Source organism: Berkeleyomyces rouxiae, assembly GCF_048999995.1.
Source record: "Berkeleyomyces rouxiae strain 22BRR77 chromosome Unknown BrBRR77_ptg000002l, whole genome shotgun sequence".
In the NCBI taxonomy this organism is placed as follows: domain Eukaryota; kingdom Fungi; phylum Ascomycota; class Sordariomycetes; order Microascales; family Ceratocystidaceae; genus Berkeleyomyces; species Berkeleyomyces rouxiae.
In genome coordinates, this window is record NW_027396492.1 from 2,655,437 (window position 1) to 2,673,989 (window position 18,553).

At 53.9% G+C, this 18,553-nt stretch overlaps 7 protein-coding genes across 7 annotated transcripts; 5 read left to right on the plus strand and 2 right to left on the minus strand.

The window, feature by feature from the left end:
• Positions 1-201: 201 nt before the first annotated feature.
• On the plus strand, positions 202-1,629 carry BROUX77_002280 (uncharacterized protein; the record flags this gene model as incomplete). Its single annotated transcript, XM_073746803.1, has 2 exons — positions 202-459; positions 526-1,629. The coding sequence occupies 2 exons, from the start codon at positions 202-204 to the stop codon at positions 1,627-1,629; spliced, it is 1,362 nt and encodes a 453-aa protein (XP_073607362.1).
• An 804-nt stretch (positions 1,630-2,433) lies between these two features.
• Positions 2,434-3,513, plus strand: BROUX77_002281 (uncharacterized protein; the record flags this gene model as incomplete). Its single annotated transcript, XM_073746804.1, has 3 exons — positions 2,434-2,449; positions 2,551-2,848; positions 2,925-3,513. The coding sequence occupies 3 exons, from the start codon at positions 2,434-2,436 to the stop codon at positions 3,511-3,513; spliced, it is 903 nt and encodes a 300-aa protein (XP_073607363.1).
• A 1,193-nt stretch (positions 3,514-4,706) lies between these two features.
• On the plus strand, positions 4,707-7,427 carry BROUX77_002282 (uncharacterized protein; the record flags this gene model as incomplete). The annotated part of the gene is made up of 6 exons (XM_073746805.1): positions 4,707-4,827; positions 4,901-4,924; positions 5,010-5,061; positions 5,167-5,181; positions 5,345-7,249; positions 7,310-7,427. 6 exons carry the CDS (start codon positions 4,707-4,709, stop codon positions 7,425-7,427), a joined length of 2,235 nt encoding a protein of 744 aa, XP_073607364.1.
• A 607-nt stretch (positions 7,428-8,034) lies between these two features.
• BROUX77_002283 (uncharacterized protein) lies at positions 8,035-9,972 on the minus strand (the record flags this gene model as incomplete). Its single annotated transcript, XM_073746806.1, has 1 exon — positions 8,035-9,972. One exon carries the CDS (start codon positions 9,970-9,972, stop codon positions 8,035-8,037), a length of 1,938 nt encoding a protein of 645 aa, XP_073607365.1.
• A 594-nt stretch (positions 9,973-10,566) lies between these two features.
• On the plus strand, positions 10,567-11,562 carry BROUX77_002284 (uncharacterized protein; the record flags this gene model as incomplete). Its single annotated transcript, XM_073746807.1, has 3 exons — positions 10,567-10,614; positions 10,668-10,788; positions 10,844-11,562. 3 exons carry the CDS (start codon positions 10,567-10,569, stop codon positions 11,560-11,562), a joined length of 888 nt encoding a protein of 295 aa, XP_073607366.1.
• Positions 11,563-11,659: 97 nt separating this feature from the next.
• BROUX77_002285 (uncharacterized protein) lies at positions 11,660-13,033 on the minus strand (the record flags this gene model as incomplete). The annotated part of the gene is made up of 3 exons (XM_073746808.1): positions 11,660-12,574; positions 12,639-12,820; positions 12,886-13,033. The coding sequence occupies 3 exons, from the start codon at positions 13,031-13,033 to the stop codon at positions 11,660-11,662; spliced, it is 1,245 nt and encodes a 414-aa protein (XP_073607367.1).
• Positions 13,034-14,933: 1,900 nt separating this feature from the next.
• On the plus strand, positions 14,934-18,150 carry BROUX77_002286 (uncharacterized protein; the record flags this gene model as incomplete). The annotated part of the gene is made up of 2 exons (XM_073746809.1): positions 14,934-17,442; positions 17,513-18,150. 2 exons carry the CDS (start codon positions 14,934-14,936, stop codon positions 18,148-18,150), a joined length of 3,147 nt encoding a protein of 1,048 aa, XP_073607368.1.
• Between the last annotated feature and the right edge of the window lie 403 nt (positions 18,151-18,553).

Genomic DNA, 18,553 nt, shown 5'->3' on the forward strand with positions numbered 1-18,553 from the left:
GCTGTGGCGCTTGTCGCAAGGGATTCTGACATGGGCATTTAACTTTGTTTAACTACACCAAACGTTTCGAAATTTCATCAAGACCAATAGAGTACAACAACTCTTCACTTTGGATTAATATCCAGCCTTATTCTCAGCCATTTCTCCCGCCCATTCTATCATACGCTTTGAAAGCGCCCCCCCCCCCCCCCGGCACGCCCAATGTCTAAAAGAACACGAGAAGACTTTGCAGAGGGCGAACCTGAGGCTCAAGACTCAAGCAAGCGTTCCAAGGAAGAAGCAAAGGACGCCATCAGCATCATCTTGAATGATTCCAATGAGTTGATCGAATGTCTCCAAGCTCTCAAGGGCGATGGCGAAAAAAAGCGGCGCTTTGAAAAGCAGCTTGCCAATCTAAGCTACAAACTTTTACCAGCTCTCCAAACTCTGGCAAATACATCCAAAGCAAATAAAAACGCGGTATGCGCCCCTTGTGAACTCTATGCTTCTATACGAAAAAGAGACTAACTTTCATGTACCATCTAGAGGAAGGAAGCAGCTGGTGTGGAAGAAGAGCCCGCACGCACAAAAGAAGACTCACTCGGTACAAAAGTACCTTCTACTGACCAGGCGCAAACCGTCCCAGAGGCTCAAAATATAGCCCAACCTGACGTATCCAAGATAAATGGGCCAGAAAAACAACCGTCACAGGAAACACCCCCGAAAAAGGGTGCAGAGGCACCTTGGTATTACCTTACCACTGCTTGGACCAGCGAAGATATTCACCCCGACCTACCCCCGCTACCGGCCGTAGATGAGGAGCTAAAATCGGCAGCATTCACACACTCGGCCTTTTCAAATAACGGCAAGCTTCTTTCCTACGAACGCCTTGAGTGGGTGGGCGACGCGTACCTCTATGTGCTTTCGTCGGCCTTTATTTTCCAGACCTTTGGCTCGCTACCTACCGGAAGATGTGCTCAGATGCGTGAATCTCTCGTCAAAAACACAACGCTTGCCGGGTACTTTCGCCAGTACGATCTTGGAAAGCTTGCACGAGTTCCCCCCGAACGCCACAGGGCCACATTGGCTCACGTCCCTGATAGCGACAAAGACACCGTCAAGGTTCAGGGTGACATGTTTGAAGCGTTTGTTGCGGCAGTGGTTCTATCCAGTCCTGAGGATGGCGTCGCCCGTGTATCGCAGTGGCTCAAGCTGTTATGGGCCCGCACGTTGGACAAACAGGTGCGCGATGCCGAAAGATCAGCTACCGGAACCGGCGCTCAGGAACTCGGCGATGGAGGTGCAGATGCGAAGCTTGGCGCAAAGACGCGATTGGCCAACCACATCCAAGTGCCTGGTGTGGTGCTAGAGTACAAAGACATGAACTGCAAGAAGAAGGACAAGATTAGCAATCTGCCGCTGTACTCGGTGGGCCTCTTTCTGACCGGCTGGGGCGAGAAGGAGAAGATGATTGGCATGGCCACGGCGCTGTCTAAAAAAGAGGCCGGCCAAAAGGCGGCGCTGCAGGCGCTGGACAGCAATAAGTTGATGAAGCAGTACCATGCCAAGAAGCGCGCATTCATCGCAGCACGAGCTTCGGAGAACGCAGCCACAGCGACCAAGATTGCGCAACAGGCTGGCGAACAGTGAGAGAAAGGTTGGAGGCGGGTTAGGGAAGTCGATATCTACACATAAAACTACACATGGACAAGTAGGGGATTAATATCAGTATCTGTGACTATGTGCATAAGTATGTACACATCCCACTGACGCCGTCGTTGGAGATTGGCTGTTGAAAAGGACCCACTTTTATTGTATACCTCCAGAACCAACACCCATGTGCCTTTTTTTTTTCGGCTGTTGGTGAACTTTGAACCGCGGCAGAACTCCAGCCGCATGCCAGAAATCAGAAATGCGCGCCTTGGCCTAGCCGGGCTAAAAAAGACGCCAATCTTGGACTCTAAAGCTTGAGCTGCCCCAAGTTCCTTGCTTGACTAGAGACTCTATCCCCAAGCTTAAAATCCATGCTTTTTTTTTTCCGGATCCTGACCTCGACACTACTTGCGACGCAACTTCATAGTGACGGCACCGAAAAACAAAAAGCGGCGTACAACAATAACCTCGGCGCTTCCTGGGCTACCTCAACCTCGCTCTCCCAAAGCTATCCACCCGCCCGCTGCATGTATCTGCGGTAGCGTCGCATCAACCACGGCTCCGAACTCGACTCTGGAAATCCACAAGCCAGAGGTAGCTTGAGCTGTTATTTCAGTCGTGCTTCCTCATCTGCGCTGATCAATCTTGGCTCCCGAAGTGGAATCTTGAATATACCACTCCGCCCTGGCCATTCTCTACATGTCGGCACTACAAGCACTATCCCGTTGAGCCCAGTCCAAACTACACCCACGATCCGACACACAGTTCTGTGCATATCACCCCGCCATCGCTTAAACAACCATGGCTGATTCAATGGGTATGTCGAAGCAACGGCAACAGCTTCTCCCCGCGTCCCTTGCGTTGGTTGTGTACCGCAGTCCCGCAGTGTGCCATAGCTAACCCTTGCCATCTCTGTAGACCGAGTCTTTGTCCATGCGCTCAGCGCCCTCAAGCAGATGCCCAAAACAGGGTCGACAAAACCCCCCGTCAGCGACCGACTACGACTATATGGACTCTACAAGCAGGCGATGGAGGGCGATGTGGATGGCGTCATGGAGAGACCAAGCCGCGCAGTTGGCATCACGGACGACGAGTTGAAGCGCGAGCAAGCAAAGTGGGATTCGTGGAACTCGCACCGGTCCTTATCTCGGACAGAGGCGAAGAGGCAATATGTGGAAGCACTTGTCGAGATCCTCCATCGTTATGCAACAACATCGTAAGCCATGACTTGTTTTGAGCCGCATTGAAAAATATTACCTGCTGACTCCTGGGGCTGACTCTCTTGATTCTAGTGCTGGAAAAGAACTTGTTTCAGAGCTCGAGTTTGTATGGGATCAAGTAAAAAACAACACATCGAGCGTCTCCGACTCGTCCCCCTACGCCGACAGTCAACATGGCCGTCAGTCCCGACCAATGATAAAACACGGAGACCTAGCCATGATTGAATCTGCTGAGCCCAGTCCTCTCAAAATGCTCCGTCCAATTAGTGAAGTCGATGAAGCAGACCTTGCTTCTGAGCAGCAGCTGGCATACGAAGATGGGCTAGACTATGGCGACGATGACGATGAGTTATCAGTGCTAAGTAGTCTCTGGGCGCGACGTGTGGAAAAGGCGCTAGTCAAACTGTCGACGGAGATTGTAGCTCTGCGTGAGCAGATTTCAACAGCACAAGAGTGGCGGACTCGACAGGCCATGACGCTGCAGGCGTGGATTGAGCGTGCTGCCTGGGCCGTTACAAAGCATCTTGCCGCTGATATTGTGGCATTGTGTGTGGTGCTGCTCTGGATGCGTCGTAGAAGAGATAGGAGGCTGGAGGACTTGGTCAAAGGCATACTGCGCCTGGCACGGGAGTATGTGAGGAATATCATACCGTCGAGGTAGTCCAACGCCGATATGCGCGCCGGGGTGATGGGAAGCCCCAGTCATGGACAACTCTTGTTTCTCTTTGCAAGGACACACAGAACATTTTGGAGAGCCTGCTATGGACGCAGTGAACAACGGGTTGCCAGCACATTTGTTAGGATATGTTGCACTTAGCATCAGCTTTCATGTCTTCGCTTCCTATGGAGATAGGTGGCGATAATAATACAAACAACAGTATTGATTCAAGAACTTGCAATGTCGTTTTTACTCCGTGATTTGGTGCATACAATGCGTAATCTCTTGGCCCTCACTGGCAGTGCTATTTTTCATGATACTCAAAATTGAAACGACCATATTTTCTTAGGGTTGTAAACACATAGAGGCACAATGTAGGGTTAACATAGTGGCCGACAGCCGATGCTCAGCAATGCTCGTGTCTAGAATTCATGCCACTCCAACTTCTGCATGCACGATTCTGCTTTTGCTGCAGCTTCACTGGTGATGGTTTGTAACTGCCGCCGGTAAGAGGCGAGGGTCATGGAGTTCCTGTAAAAGTTGTCTCCCCTGCATCCATAAACGGAGTCTGTTTTCTTCCTCTTGGGCACAAGATAGAGGAGGGCTTGACGGAACGTCAGTTTCAGGCGCGGTAAAGCGCCGTCATGCAGTCGCAGCAAGTACTCCCACAATAAAGTAGCCGTGGTACAATGAGGAATAAAAGAAGGAAACAGAAATGCAAAAGACGCGGCGTCGCGAGCGAAGAAATAGGCACTGGGTGGGTTTGCCAAAGGGTGGGGCCTTTTGGATTAGATAAGCAGGACGGGCCTGCGTCCTTGTCTCTATGTGGCCTGAGGCAGAAACATGGGAAAAGTCGGGGTTGGCCAATCAGCGCGGCCATAATTGAGCGGGCTTGTTAAGCTTGGTGGGCTTTTGCTGGGAGGTTGAATTCCAATCACTGGGGCACCCTTCGAGCCTCTGAATCTCAAGCCTTGAAGCCAGCCAGAGCCTACAAAAGTCGCTCGATAGCATCTCCATCTCCGCCATCCGAACGAAGCGGGCGGCAGCCGAATTTAGCCTGACGGCCTTTTGTTTTGCATGCGGCGTTGACCTACTTGTCTGAATTTCCGATCTTGATTGCCCCAGCCGCCCATTGGTCGACTGCTCTTTTCTCCTCTTCCACCCTCAACCCACAACCCACAACCCTCGCCGCCACTATGCTGCGGCAAACGCTTGCTCGCTCGGCTTTGCGGACGTCGGGCCTTACTGCGACACGGGCCGCTTCGAGGGCCTTTTCGGCCACCGCCCACCGTGCGCAGGAGGTCGAGCTGACCATTGGTGAGTGGCCACCCGCAAACCCGCCAAACCAGTCGCCATGAAGCCAAGCTAATGATCCATCGTGAATTGTTAGACGGCAAGAAAGTCTCGATCGAAGGTAAGCCCAATTGAGCCGTCACCGCCCCGAAACTGGCCCCCAGAAGCCAGCAAGATCGCCATGTTGACAACTCTCTTCGACGTAGCCGGCTCGTCGCTGATCCAGGCCTGTGAAAAGGCCGGCGCCACCGTCCCCAGGTATGTAGGAGCTAAGCGGAGTGGTCTGATGGATCCCATTGCGTCTCACGGACCCGCCTAAACTGGGATGTGAGCACTTGAGCTAACCACGCTGGATTTATATAGATACTGCTACCATGAGTAAGAGACCCAGCCCCGACCCACTGCCAAATCCGAGCCCACCGACCCCCACAGCCGAGTCTGCCTGTCCCCGGTCCCCGGTCCCCACTCCGACCCCGACTCAACCCTCTACAAGCGACAATGAACACCACCCGAGACAACCCCCATTCTAACCAATTTACAGAAAGCTTGCTATTGCCGGAAACTGCCGCATGTGTCTTGTTGAGGTTGAGCGTGCACCGAAGCCCGTGGCGTCCTGTGCCTGGCCCGTTGCGCCTGGGATGGTCGTCAAGACCAACTCGCCGCTGACACACAAGGCTCGCGAGGGCATCATGGAGTTTTTGCTGGCAAACCACCCCTTGGACTGTCCCATCTGCGACCAGGGTGGCGAGTGTGATCTACAGGACCAGAGCATGCGGTACGGCGGCGACCGTGGCCGTTTCCACGAGATTTCAGGCAAGCGTGCCGTCGAGGACAAGAACATTGGTCCACTGATCAAGACATCCATGAACCGCTGCATTCACTGCACCCGCTGTGTACGATTCGCCAACGACGTTGCTGGTGCTCCCGAAATGGGCTCCTTCGGCCGTGGAAACGACATCCAGATTGGCACCTATCTCGAGAAGACGCTTGACTCGGAAATGTCCGGTAATGTGATTGATCTGTGTCCTGTCGGTGCCCTCACCTCTAAGCCCTATGCCTTCAAGGCCCGCCCTTGGGAGCTGAAGCATACCGAGTCGATTGACGTCCACGATGGTCTTGGATCGAATGTCCGTATTGATACGCGCGGCCTCGAAGTCATGCGTGTGCTACCCAGACTCAACGAAGACATCAATGAGGAGTGGATCGATGACAAGACGCGCTTTGCTTGCGATGGCCTTAGAACCCAGCGCCTTACCATTCCTCTGGTGCGCCGGGGTGGCAAGTTCGAGCCGGTTGACTGGGCCCAGGCTCTGACCGAGATCTCAGTTGCTTACCAACAACTCGCTCCCAAGGGCAACGAGTTCAAGGCCATTGCTGGTGCGTTGACTGAAGTGGAGTCTCTAGTAGCTATGAAGGACCTGGCCAACAAGTTGGGATCTGAGAACCTGGGTCTCGATGTAGAGGCTGGTCGGAAGCCTGTGGCTCACGGTATTGACGTCCGCTCCAATTACAACTTCAACTCGACCATTGCTGGCATTGAAGAGGCCGATGTTATCTTGATTGTCGGTAGCAACCCGCGTCACGAGGCCGCTGTCCTGAATGCCCGCATTCGTAAGCAATGGCTCCGCTCAGACCTTGAGATCGGTGTTGTTGGCGAGTCCTGGGATTCCACTTTCGGGTTTGAGCACTTTGGTGCCGACCACGCTTCGCTGAAGAAGACTCTTTCCGGTCCTTTTGGCAAGAAGCTGGCTGAGGCCAAGCGCCCCATGATCATCGTGGGTTCAGGTGTTACTGACCACGCTGATGCCAAGGCCTATTACGAGACTATTGGCCAGTTTACCGAGAAGCACTCCTCCAACTTCAACACGCCTGAGTGGAACGGATTCAATGTTCTGCAACGTGAAGCTTCACGTGCTGGTGCTTACGAGGTTGGCTTTGTGCCTCCGTCGGTCGAAGTTGCTCAGACCAAGCCCAAGTTCGTGTGGCTGCTAGGTGCCGACGACTTTGCCGAAGGCGACATCCCCAAGGACGCCTTCGTTGTATACCAGGGCCACCACGGTGACCGCGGTGCGCAGATTGCCGATGTGGTACTCCCTGGCGCTGCTTACACGGAAAAGTCCGGCACATACATCAACACCGAGGGTCGTGTGCAGCTAACGCGCGCTGCGGTGTCGCTGCCCGGCGGCTCGCGTACCGACTGGAAGATTATCCGTGCGGCATCCGAGTTTTTGGGATCGCCGCTGCCTTATGACGACCTTGCAGTTTTGCGCGAGCGCATGGCAGAGATCAGCCCGGCGCTAGTTTCGTATGATGTCGTGGAGCCCACATCAGTGAGTGAGCTGAGCAAGGTGCAGCTTATTGACGGTAACCGTGGGGCGCCTATCTCGGGCGCGCCCTTGAAGCAAGTGATTGAGAACTTTTATTTCACCGACGTGATTTCTAGAAGGTCAGTTGTCTACGCCCCATCTCTCATATTGAACCCAACTAAACCATATTCTTTCAATAGCTCTCCTACCATGGCGCGTTGCTCGGCTGCCAAGGTCACGGGCAACAACAAGACCAACTTCATGGCTCCGGGCATGGACGAGGATAAGCCCAACGGCCAGGTTTCCTATGGCTCGTAACGCAGCGCAAAAGACAACTAGACGAACAACAGCGATGGCGATGGCGGGAGCGTGCGGTATTGGAGTACCGGACCGAGCTGCAGTGTTTTGTTTTTTTTTCATTTTGCGAGGTCTTGTTTGCTTTTTCCCCTCCACTTTGAAGCTATTCCTTATATTCCTTTTCTTTTCTTGTACGCCAACATCAGGAAGGGCGACTGGGCAGGCCGATGTTAACACATGGCCGCTCTGCATCTCTTCATGTTGTTGTTTTGTATTCTTTTGCTCCCGGGACCGCAGTTGGTGCCTATAACGAAACAGGTAGCAGAACAATTGCCAGTGGGCCTTGGCGGAGAGAGACCAGGCACAATGACGGGAGGTCTGTGTTGACCGGTCCAAGACGCCAAAGGAGGCGGTGTTGTTACTGCAGACAAACAGATCATTAAACAGCTAGAGCCATGACAGACTACAGCTCCACTTACCAGCAACAGAAACATACAAACTCGCAATAGCAAAGCTGCCGTGTGAATGACAAATGTGTCATGTGTGTCAGTGATATCACCGACGTAGCGTGTGTGGGCCGGACGACAATGGTGCCTTGCTTTACTGTAGCTATATTATGTAGATGGATTCATGAGCTGCAACTACACTGCATACTAGCCTTTGTTTCCGGTACAGAATCCGTCCACCGCTTCTCCTCTGCCTCATCTCCGTGGTAAAGCTCGCCGTCAAAGGTTCTACCCGTCCATTCATCCGCAAACGGGTTCAAGGCCATGTGCAGCGCACGACGCAGCACATCTGTGTCGTTGTTCTTTTGCACGCGCTCAATGATCTCGGCAAGGACCCAGCTGCGCAAGACAAACTTGGGGTTTACCTTCTTCATGGCCGTCTGCCTCTCGGCGTCATCTACCTCCGTCGGCCACTCAACTGCCGCCCGCGAGCGCCACTGCGTCAGCCACTTGGCAAGCTGCGCGCGTGCATCTGGCGAAACATCGGCCGCGACACCAAACACCCGCGACGCCGTCTCTGGAGCTACAGGCACAGCGTTGTCATTCGCAGCGCCCTCGCCGCCTAGGGCAGCACGGGGCGTGCAGCTTAGCGTGCGGAAGAAGCGGTGGAAGTCCAGGCGGCACGCGGCTAACGCGTCGAGCAGGTCGGGTAGGAAACTGGCGATGTCGGCGTCAGCGTACGAGTCACGCAGGCCTAGGCGCCGTAGCATCAGCCGGCGGTACTCGGCGGTGAACACGGCCTTGTATTCCTTGCCAGCTTGGCCAATCAGCGCTTCGGCACGCGGGACCAAGGCTTCCTGGTGCACAATCATGTCGTCGTGAGAGCGCACATCTAGCTGGCCGTCGACCTCGGCGCCCGCGCCAAGCAAGTGGGCCAGGTCCTCGCCCAGGCGCACAAGGTTCCACCAGATGATGGTCGGCTGGTTGCGGTAGCTGTAGCGCAGTGTGACATCGTCGTGGTTCGGCGTGTACAGCGGGTCAAAGGTGTCCATGAAGGCAAACGGGCCGTAGTCCATGCTCAGGCCCAGCACCGACGTATTGTCTGTGTTGAGCACGCCGTTCATGAACCCATACACCATCCACGACGCACAGCCTGCCGCATTGCGCCGCACAATCGCGCGGTACAGACGCGTAAACCGGTTCTCTTGGGTCAGAGGCTCGTCACCCTCAGCCGCGTCAGCCGGCACGCCCACATGCGGCTCCTCGAGTGGCTCCGCGCTCGGTTCTGCCGCCTCGCTGAGTCGCCCGGGTAGCGCGCCCCATCCGCCATACACTTCCTCGGCCACGTACTCGGCCAGTCGGCGCAGCGTGGCGTAGTCGCGGCGCACGCGCGGCAAATCAAAGGTGCCGAGGCGCACCCAGCTCGGGGCGAAACGCAGCACGATGGCGCACGGCTCGACCATCTCGCGCGCGGCGGTCGCGTGTGGCAGGCGAGTAAGCGTCAGCGCACGCGTGGTGCTGATTCCCAACGCGTGCAGCGCCTCGCTGGCCAGGAACTCGCGGATGCTGGAGCGTAGCACGGCCTTGCCGTCGGCAAAGCGCGAGTACGGCGTCAGCCCGGCTCCTTTGAGCTGGAGCTCGTGACGCTCGCCTGTGGCGGGGCTCGTGGTCTCAAAGAGCGAAATCGCCCGCCCGTCGCCGAGCTGGCCGGCCCAGGAACCAAACTGGAAGCCGCCGTAGCATTGGGCCCATGGGTACTGTGTTGATGTCGGGCCGTCGGGCGCGGTGGGTGATGCGTCTGTCCATCCGTGCAGAAGGTTGCCACTGACGGTGTTGAGGAAGTCAGGCGATGAGACGCTTCCGGGGTCGATGTGCAGCGTGCGCAACGCAGCAGGGCTTACGGCAAGCAGCTCGGGGCTTTCGGCGGGCTCGGGGCGCACATAACTGAACAGAGCACCATGAACCGGTCGCGGTGTTATGTGGTGCCGTGGTGTCTCGTGCGAAGTCTGTGGCGTTGAGAACTTGGGGTCGGCAGGCAACTTGGACGTAAAGGTCCACGACTTCGGCAGCTCCGTGATCGAGAGACGCGGCGGGCTGGTCGGCAATGATGACGTTGTCATGGCACGCAGCGGGGTTAGGGTTAGGAGCGGAGCAAGACGGGGAACCGACAGCCTGTGACGAAGCAAAGTCTGTAGGGACATGGGAGCAAGGCAGGGCTGTCATGCATATGTGCATGATAGAGGCATGAATAATCCCGCCCGATGTATATCGGGAGCGGAAAGTGGTAGAAAGCTGCCACCGCGGGATTCGTTGCTGCCATGGTGGCGACCCGCAGGCTGACTAAGCCGGTCCGACGGCCCACAACGCCCGGCCCTGACGGACTTGGCATGCGGCAGCATTTGTGAACGCGTCGCATTTGTAAGCGATGCGGTGCATAAGAGGCTTTAAGCTTCGGCTAGCTTTGCTGAATAGCGGAGTTCTTCTCCAGGCTGCCAGGTTGTATTTGTAGAAAGTTCATGACGACACTCTGGTGTGATTTAGAAGTCAGATGCCGTAAACTTACATTATTGCCTCTATAAAGAGGGCACCTCGTCCCGTGTCTCTCCCAATTTTTTAGACTCTACCATCTTTCCTTCGGCATACTTGTACTTTCTACTGCTTCAACCTCTCTTTTTGCAACCCGGCTCTCCAACTCGATCTTGCCTTTCTACACAATGTCTGCTGCATCATTTACCCTAAACAACAGTGTCTCCATACCCGCTGTAAGTGCCTCCTTCTATCCATCGTCCATTGAACACGTACTAATGGCTTCTAGCTCGGATATGGTCTCGGCACAGCTCGCTTCAAGTCTCAGCCGGGCGATCTTGATGAGACTACCGTCAAGTACACCGTGACAGCCATCAGGACCGGCATTCTGCACCTAGATGGCGCCGAGAGTAAGACTTATAACTACCCCATGAACCAAATTTCTTCCCACTAACATCTCTCTAGTCTATGGCAACGAGAGGGAGCTCGGTAAAGCTATCAAGGACTCGGGTGTGCCCCGCTCCCAGCTCTTCGTCACCACCAAGCTACTCGCTCAGGATCCGGCGGCAGCTGAGCCGTTCTTGCGCAAATCCCTAGAGAAGCTCGGCCTGGACTATGTCGATCTGTACCTGATCCACCAGCCCTTCTTCGCCAACGACGACCCCGCAAAGCTGCAGGCACGCTGGGCTGAGCTGGAAGCTCTACATGATGCCGGCCTAGCCCGCTCCATTGGCGTCTCCAACTACCTCCAGTTGCACCTGGAGACTGTCCTTGCCACTGCACGCATCCCGCCGGCTGTCAATCAGATCGAGTTCCATCCGCACCTGCAGCACGGCGGCTTGCTCGACTTTCACCGCAAGCACGGCATTCTGACTGAGGCGTACAGCCCGCTGACGCCTATTACGCAGAACATCCCTGGCGGCAGCCCTGTCAAGCCAATTTGGCAGCGGTTGGCTGCAAAGTACGGCGTGACAGACTCCGATGTCGGATTGCGCTGGGTCCTAGACCAGGGCGTGCTGCCCATCACTACCTCGGGGAACGAGGAAAGACTCAAAGGCTTCCTGGAGAAGCTGCCCAAGTTCAAGCTCACACCCGACGAGATTGAGGAAATCAACGCAGCTGGCAACAGCAAGCATTACCGGGTGTGGTGGAGAGAGAAGTTTGCTGATGATGACCGCCGGTAAATCCAGCCCGCGCAAGTCTAGTACGTAATTATGTATGCTGCGACAGATAACCATTCCAATATTGTAGTAGGATATAGCCAATACATTGTTGTATTTCCTACAGTTCGTCCTCGTCACCTGTAGTCTCGTCATCGGCAGCTATTGTCGGAGGTTTCTTGCTGCGTGACGAAAATGGCAGCACACGCGGTGGCGGCGGCACAGAAGCCTCGTTATCGTCTTTGTTAACAGATACGTCAAAGGATGCCGTCTCATCATCTTCAAGTGCTTTGGCTTTCTTTGTGTTGGCTCCATCATCTGCACGTCTTGTACTTGTACGTTTTGGAGGGACTTCGTAGTTGCTGTCTTCTTCATCCGCAGTGCCACTGTCTGCTTCGTCTTGTCGAGTCTCTTCACTGTCTGTTGTTTGTGCTTTGTCGGAGAGCGCCTCATCCTCACTTTGAGGCCTGCTGTCTGGCTCTGACTTTGGAGTTTGATTGTCGTCCACTTGCATCCGTTCAAAGCCACTGTCACTCTCAGTTTCTGAGGCTGCTTGGGCCCTCCGGGTCATCGAGGCCTTTCGCTTCTGTGGTCGAGACGGCTGAGCAACACGAGCTCCTCTTCCCCCCCTGCCCCGTGTGCTACGAGTCTGCTGTCTGGGAGCTTCTTGGTCAGTATCTGCACTTGCATCAGACTTTGTGTCGGATTTGTCGGATGCCTTGGCAAGCATAGTAGCCATTGCAGCACCAGATTCAGCAATCACCGTCTGTTGCTGGCGGATCTTGAGTTTCTTTTCATTTAGTAAATTGCAGAACTTTTGCAGCATGACAGATTCATCGTGCGCTTTTGCATCGATTAGCTCTGCCATCTGGGCCTTGAGATCCTCGATTGTCTTTTGCAACTGTGATACTTGCAGCACATTAGTATCAAGGGCATTCTTGTGGGAAGCAGACGTCTGGGCTGCGGTGCTGCACCACTCCATCAGTTCAATCTCTTCGTTGGGGTCATGGGTGAGAACGATAGTGCCGAGTCTTGTCTGTGAAGTGGTTAGCCAGGTGTCCACCAAGACGGACAGACATATACAGGAGGGGCAGACTCACTGAGTAGCCCTGCACATTGCGGCGGATGGCCAAATTAATAGAGGCTTCTGAGTAGACTTCGGCCAAGACTTGAATATCCTTAAGCGGCTCTTGTGTCAGCACGCCCTTTAAGATAGCCTCCCACTCGACATCAGGAACGGCGGTCTTCTTAGACTTGAAGCCGGAGATGTGGGCACTCTGGACTAAGAAGCAGGTTAGCTTCAAGGCAACGGTTCCCAGAGACCCAAACACAACTCAGATGCCGTACTCGTTGTTACATATGGCGCTGCACCCTCGGTTCCCACGAGCTTGAAGTCCAGCGGAGCATCGCCGACCTGGATGGCGTGAACAAGCACAAATGAGGAGGCGTCATTGTCCGTTGTGGCAAACCGGAGAACGTATTCCGGAGCAGGCATTTCGAGCAAGCACAAATGTGGCAAGCTCTTCCTCGGCTGAAAAAAGCTTGTGAAAGTTTGATTTGAGACTGAGGATCGAGGTTGAAGTCAAGACTTCGAAGGATGGGCTTGTAGTTGCCGCAACGGCAGGCACCAACCCAGCCCAAGCTCCAAGCTCCCAGTGGCGCCACATGACGCCACAATCAGCTGGCTAGCGACGCCACATAGGCTGTCAAAATACCCCTAACCCTTTTAAATGAGCCCCCACTACTTTCAAAATTGGCTAAAGAGGATACATATTGATGGACTTGAATAGCGATACATTCATGCAGGTATTTTGATAACCGAGATGACCTAAAGAACGGGAAAACAAGCCTGATCTTTGCAAAGAGACACAGTAAACAAAGGAGGTCTGGCCCGCAGTGGCCGCTGTTTCATCGCCACCAGGGGGAGACGATGCATCAACAGCGGCCCCTTCATCTGGGATGACGTTGTTCTCGTCCTCGGGACTTGTGCTGTGCCATGGGATCAATTTAATCATGAACGTCTGTTCCCAGAGAAGGCCACAGCGTCGACAGCGGCGCACACTGTGCAGTTTGCCGCTGGAGTAGGGGACTCCAGGCTGTGTTCCAAGCCTGGAGAGCGGCGGAAATACAATGTGCACAGTGTGCCCCAGTCTGCGTTGCCGTTGAGACTTCGCCACCGCATCGTCAACAGAGGGTCCTGAAAGTAAACAAATAATAAGTTGACGACCTGACAAGCGCGAGATCTTTGTTTCGCAGGCTGATTTCACGTGGATCGAAGAGAGAAAAAAGGCCAGAAAGACTGCAACAGGAGATCCTCATTGTCCAAGAGGTGATCTGGCTTTCTTTGGAAAATAGGACTGATGACGATCCAGGCCAGTGTCGCCTGGCCTCTGATTTATAGAGCATCATCTGGGGGCCCTGGAAAAGCCAGGACTAACTAGTTATGAAAAGAATGAGAGAATGCACAAGCGCAGTTTGACAGTTGTGAAAACAACTAGAGCGAGAGAACACACGGATATACAAGGATGCACAAAATGCAGTCTGCCAGCCCCACGCGTGCATAAATGCTCTCGCTACGGTGGCACAAGTCGCCGGCTTTGAGCTTGTGCAGAGTTTGTGCCTCTGGTCGCTGTGCACAACCAGCCACTTGCATTCTTTGTGCACTGTCGTGGTTCGTGGTTCAGCCATCACCTTTTTTTCTGTTTGCACAAAACAGAAATCCACAATTGCCCGGTCTGTGTATTTGATTTGACTCTGCGCCCACCTATTTTTGTACCATCCGTATTTTTCTCTTTGGTTATTGCTGGTGATTTTGTTTGCTTCTCCTTCCCCGAACCCCCTACCTGCCCAATTCTGATTCCCTGTTGCAAACGGCCAAGAAGATCACGAATGAATGGCCTTTCTTTGTTTTTTTTTTGCGCATGTTCAACTTCATTTTTCCCTTCTCTTTGAACAGCGCTAAAGAATCTTGTATTGCCTTTTTTTCTTTGTTCACATTCTTTTTTCTCGTCAACATACCGTCGCTCTTTTACATTTTTTTTCTTCCTTTTCACTTCTTGGTATTTCTTCCATTCGAACTCTACTTCACTGTCTCGTTTACAGCGTCCGTCAGCTTGAAATCCGCCCCTCGTTTGTCTGCCCATCACTCTCAGAATCAAAACACCATTTTTCCAGCTCAAGACAGACATCGTCGATTTAGCTTCTCTCGACTGTAGCTTCCACCAAGCACGTTCTGGTTATTGCTCCGAGAGAACCCGCATGGCCTCCGTCATGTGCTTCCAGTTTTGACAACGCGGACGACGATTTTCCAGTATCTAAAAGATACACCACCAGGCCGACTTCTTCTGCCGCAAACAACAACATCACCACACACACCCAAATTTCTGTCGCCCACCATGGAAGCCTTGCGCCTGAAGCTGCGCAAGCCCGTGGTCGCAGCCGCCGACCTCGAAAACTGGGACGACGACGACTTTCTGCTCGACGACGACATCAGCTTCAACACTGCCCACAGCGGCCGCCAGTCTGCCGGCCCTGCAATGCCGCATTCTCCCGGCTCGACATCGCATCGTAGAGACTCACACTCCTCCCACTTCTCCTTTCGCTCGGAGCGAGAGTCGCTCAATGGCGAGGAGAGACATGTGCTTCTCCCTGAAGATGAGAGATCCACCCTGGATGCCATCAAGGCCGCCGCTAACCTGGGCATCCCTCTGCCCCAAAACATACCCCCGTCCGCCCTGATGGGCGGCTCCATCAACAGACTTGGTGGCCGCAAGGGCAAAAAGGTTTCCCAAGACGGCTGGGAGGTTGACCTTGAGTTCCCTGGGCCGGGGCAGGCTCTGACGCTCAAGAAACAGGACAGCTCCCAATTCCCCGAGACGCTCCGTCAAGTCAGTGGCTCTTCACTAAACTCTATGACCTCTGATGCCAATCCCACATCGCTAAAGATGCCACTCGGCAATAGCACAAGCCCAAGTCGGAGTCCCATACGAAGCTCAAGCCCCAAATCCATCAACTTGGACCAGTTCCGTGACGATGACGACGACAGCTTTTTTGCTGGTGACACTATAAAGGTCACCAAACGCCAGCAGCGGAAGCCGCTTTCTCTTATTACGCCTGCCACTTCTCTTCACAACATCCCATCTCTGGCCCCCGCTCCCGTTGCTGCACCGGTTCCTGCCGACGACGACTTCGAGGCTGATCTAGAACTGCCCACAGACTGCAAACTGAGCCTCAGGAAGGGCCGCGACATTCCCGGCCCAGTCCTGTCTCAGGGTGACGACTTGGATTGGGGTGATGGCAGTGGAAGCCTTGGCACACGCTACGGTGGCACCAAGCGAGAACAGCGCTCTGCGCGCAGCTCATCAATCTCTGCTCTCAGTCCCAGCGTCGCTAGCTCTATGACTGTCGAGAGTGAAGACGATACCTTTGACGGCTTGGTCTTGCCGCCAGGCCTGCTCAACCTAGATGACCGTCTCAAGGGTTTGGGCGATCGCCGAAAGAGCAACTCGCCTGACCCAAAGTCTAACGAACCACTCTCTTCTCCTTGGGCATCTGTGCAGACGCCATCCACCGATCATGAAGACATCCTGGACGGTATTGAATTCGGGGATGGGCCTCTTGATGCTCGCAAAATTACTGCCAACAAAAATCTTAAGCGCAAGACATCGCGTGACAACATTCCTCCGCGGATCAAAACCACCGCCTCAATTACCTTTTCCAACAACAAGAACACCACCCATCAGCCATCACAATCGCGTCTCCCGCGCCTAAGTCATGGACACAGTAGCTCTCAAATGTCACTTGAACCCGTTTCCGAGAGTGGTGGCCCTATTCATCAACGGACCAGCCGTCGGCCTACTAGCAGACTTGGCCATTCTGCGCAATCTTCGGTTTCTAGTCTGGCAACACCTACAACTCCCATGTCTTCCACTTCCTCTCTTTCTTCCAACACCTCTAGACGCCGGGAGCTTACGTCCAAGAATTCAAACTCGAATCTACGCGAGGCTCACACCACCAATGCACAGCTGCTGCGTCTGAAGCGTTCCTTACCAGTGATGCGAGGCGCACAATCCGGTAAACTGGCGTCTTTGAACAACAGCCTGAACAGGCCCGCATCTCGCTCTGATTTGGTCACTCCAAACTCAAGCAGACCATCATCGTTCATCAGGCCGAAAACACCAGCCATCTCAGAGTTTTCAGCCTCAACCGGCTCCCGTAAACCATCTCCATTTATTCCTCCCGGCGCATCGTCTCAATCAAATTCCCAAAATTCTGCTCCCAAAGGGCCTCGTGTCGTTCGTAGGCACACAAGCGAGGTTTATTTGGACAGCTATCCAACATCCCGCAATGTTTCTCGCACTGGTATGCGCTCGCCTAGTCCGCGACGCTACCGTGCCCATGAAAAGGCGACTATTGATTCTAATTGGCGACAGTTTAACAAACCCAAAACCCGCCATTTCGGCGACGGTCACGAGCTTGATGCTTTTGATGACCTCCCAACTTCTGCTACTGCAGAGGCCAAGTTTGTCAAGGCGCCTGTTACTACTGGGCCCAAGGCTGCCTTACGAGGCAAACTCTATGGAAACATACAACCTGAGCAGCGCACTTCAACGCCATCTCCACTACCCTTCACTCCAACATCCTCAACATCAGGAAGTTACACTCCGCGATTTGCCCGCGACACAGCGTCTAGTCGCATTGCTCGTGAAGCTTCTCTTGCCCAAAGAGCACCTTCACATGGTGCGCCTGCTGTGCAGTACCCTACGCCACGAGTTGCCCAACTTTCCAATCGGAGCAACCTTAGCCCGGGCTTACCTAGCCCTGTGCGATCTCGAAAGACGTCTAAAAAGACACAGCAAAAACCGCACCTCATAACAAACATGGGTAACGCCAAAGAACCAAAGAGTAAGTCGCATCATGGTCCCTGAATTGTCGCAATTCATGATTGTTTATCGTTAACATCATTTTCCTATAGGTCAAGACGGCATGTGCTACAACCCTGATACCTACCGCTGGGAGGGCAACGACAGTGCCCTTGCTGCCTTTGAACCACCCCTTGCGGTATCGTCGCCTTTGGCCATTACGATTCCCCAGACAGTGGCACGCGACAAGGAGACTAATACTCCCCGCCCTGCACTCATCACAAACATCAGTGCCACCAAGGGCATCCAGGTGGTTGGAGGCATGGTATTTGATCCTCAGAATATGTGCTGGCTTAAGATCAGCCACCGCCAGAACCAGCGTGGCCTCAAAAGCCGTCCGTCAAACTCAAACCTCTACAGCGCAGCAGGCTCACAGAGCGACGCTCTTGATAGCATTGATGGAGATCAAGATAGCGACGAAGACCCCTTTAAAGATATTCCCGACTTGATGGACAGTTCACCCGACGCTGGCGAACTGACACCAGGCGGCAGCCGCACGAACGATGCTAAGGATGAGTGGATGGTTGGCGAAGAGTTTGATGTCGGCCCCGAGTTTGTGCGCCGCCAGCGCGAAGAAGAAGAGCGCTGGCGCAAAAAGTGTGAGCGCTGGCTTGCAGCTTCAAGCGGGCGCCGAGACAATGAGAGCTGGCGTTGGACATTACGAGATCTGGTGGTTGGTGATTACCACTAAGAGAGCCTGATGGTCTTTCCGGACGCCACGGCCTGGGGAGGAGCCAAAGTAACACAGCAGAAAACCAGGCCGTTTTATCATGTGTGATACAAAGGGCCGAGCTGTCTCTGCGTATCCTCCCCTACCGACATAGCCTGTGGGCTACTTTCTCTTTTTTTCCTTCAGACACCGAAGCCTCACGGCTACTCCAAGGCAAGGCATTCTTTTCACGCATGTATTTCCATTTGTTTTTTTCTCTTCTATACGGAAGCCGGGTGCTAGATTTTTGGGGGACTGTGCTTGATATCCCTTTGTCTCAACTGTCTTTCTTTTTCTTTGTTCTTCTTTTTCTTTGTTGTTATGATTGATGATGCAATGACGATTCTCCTTTGGCCTGGTTGCTTAGCTTTGTTACAGATGTTTC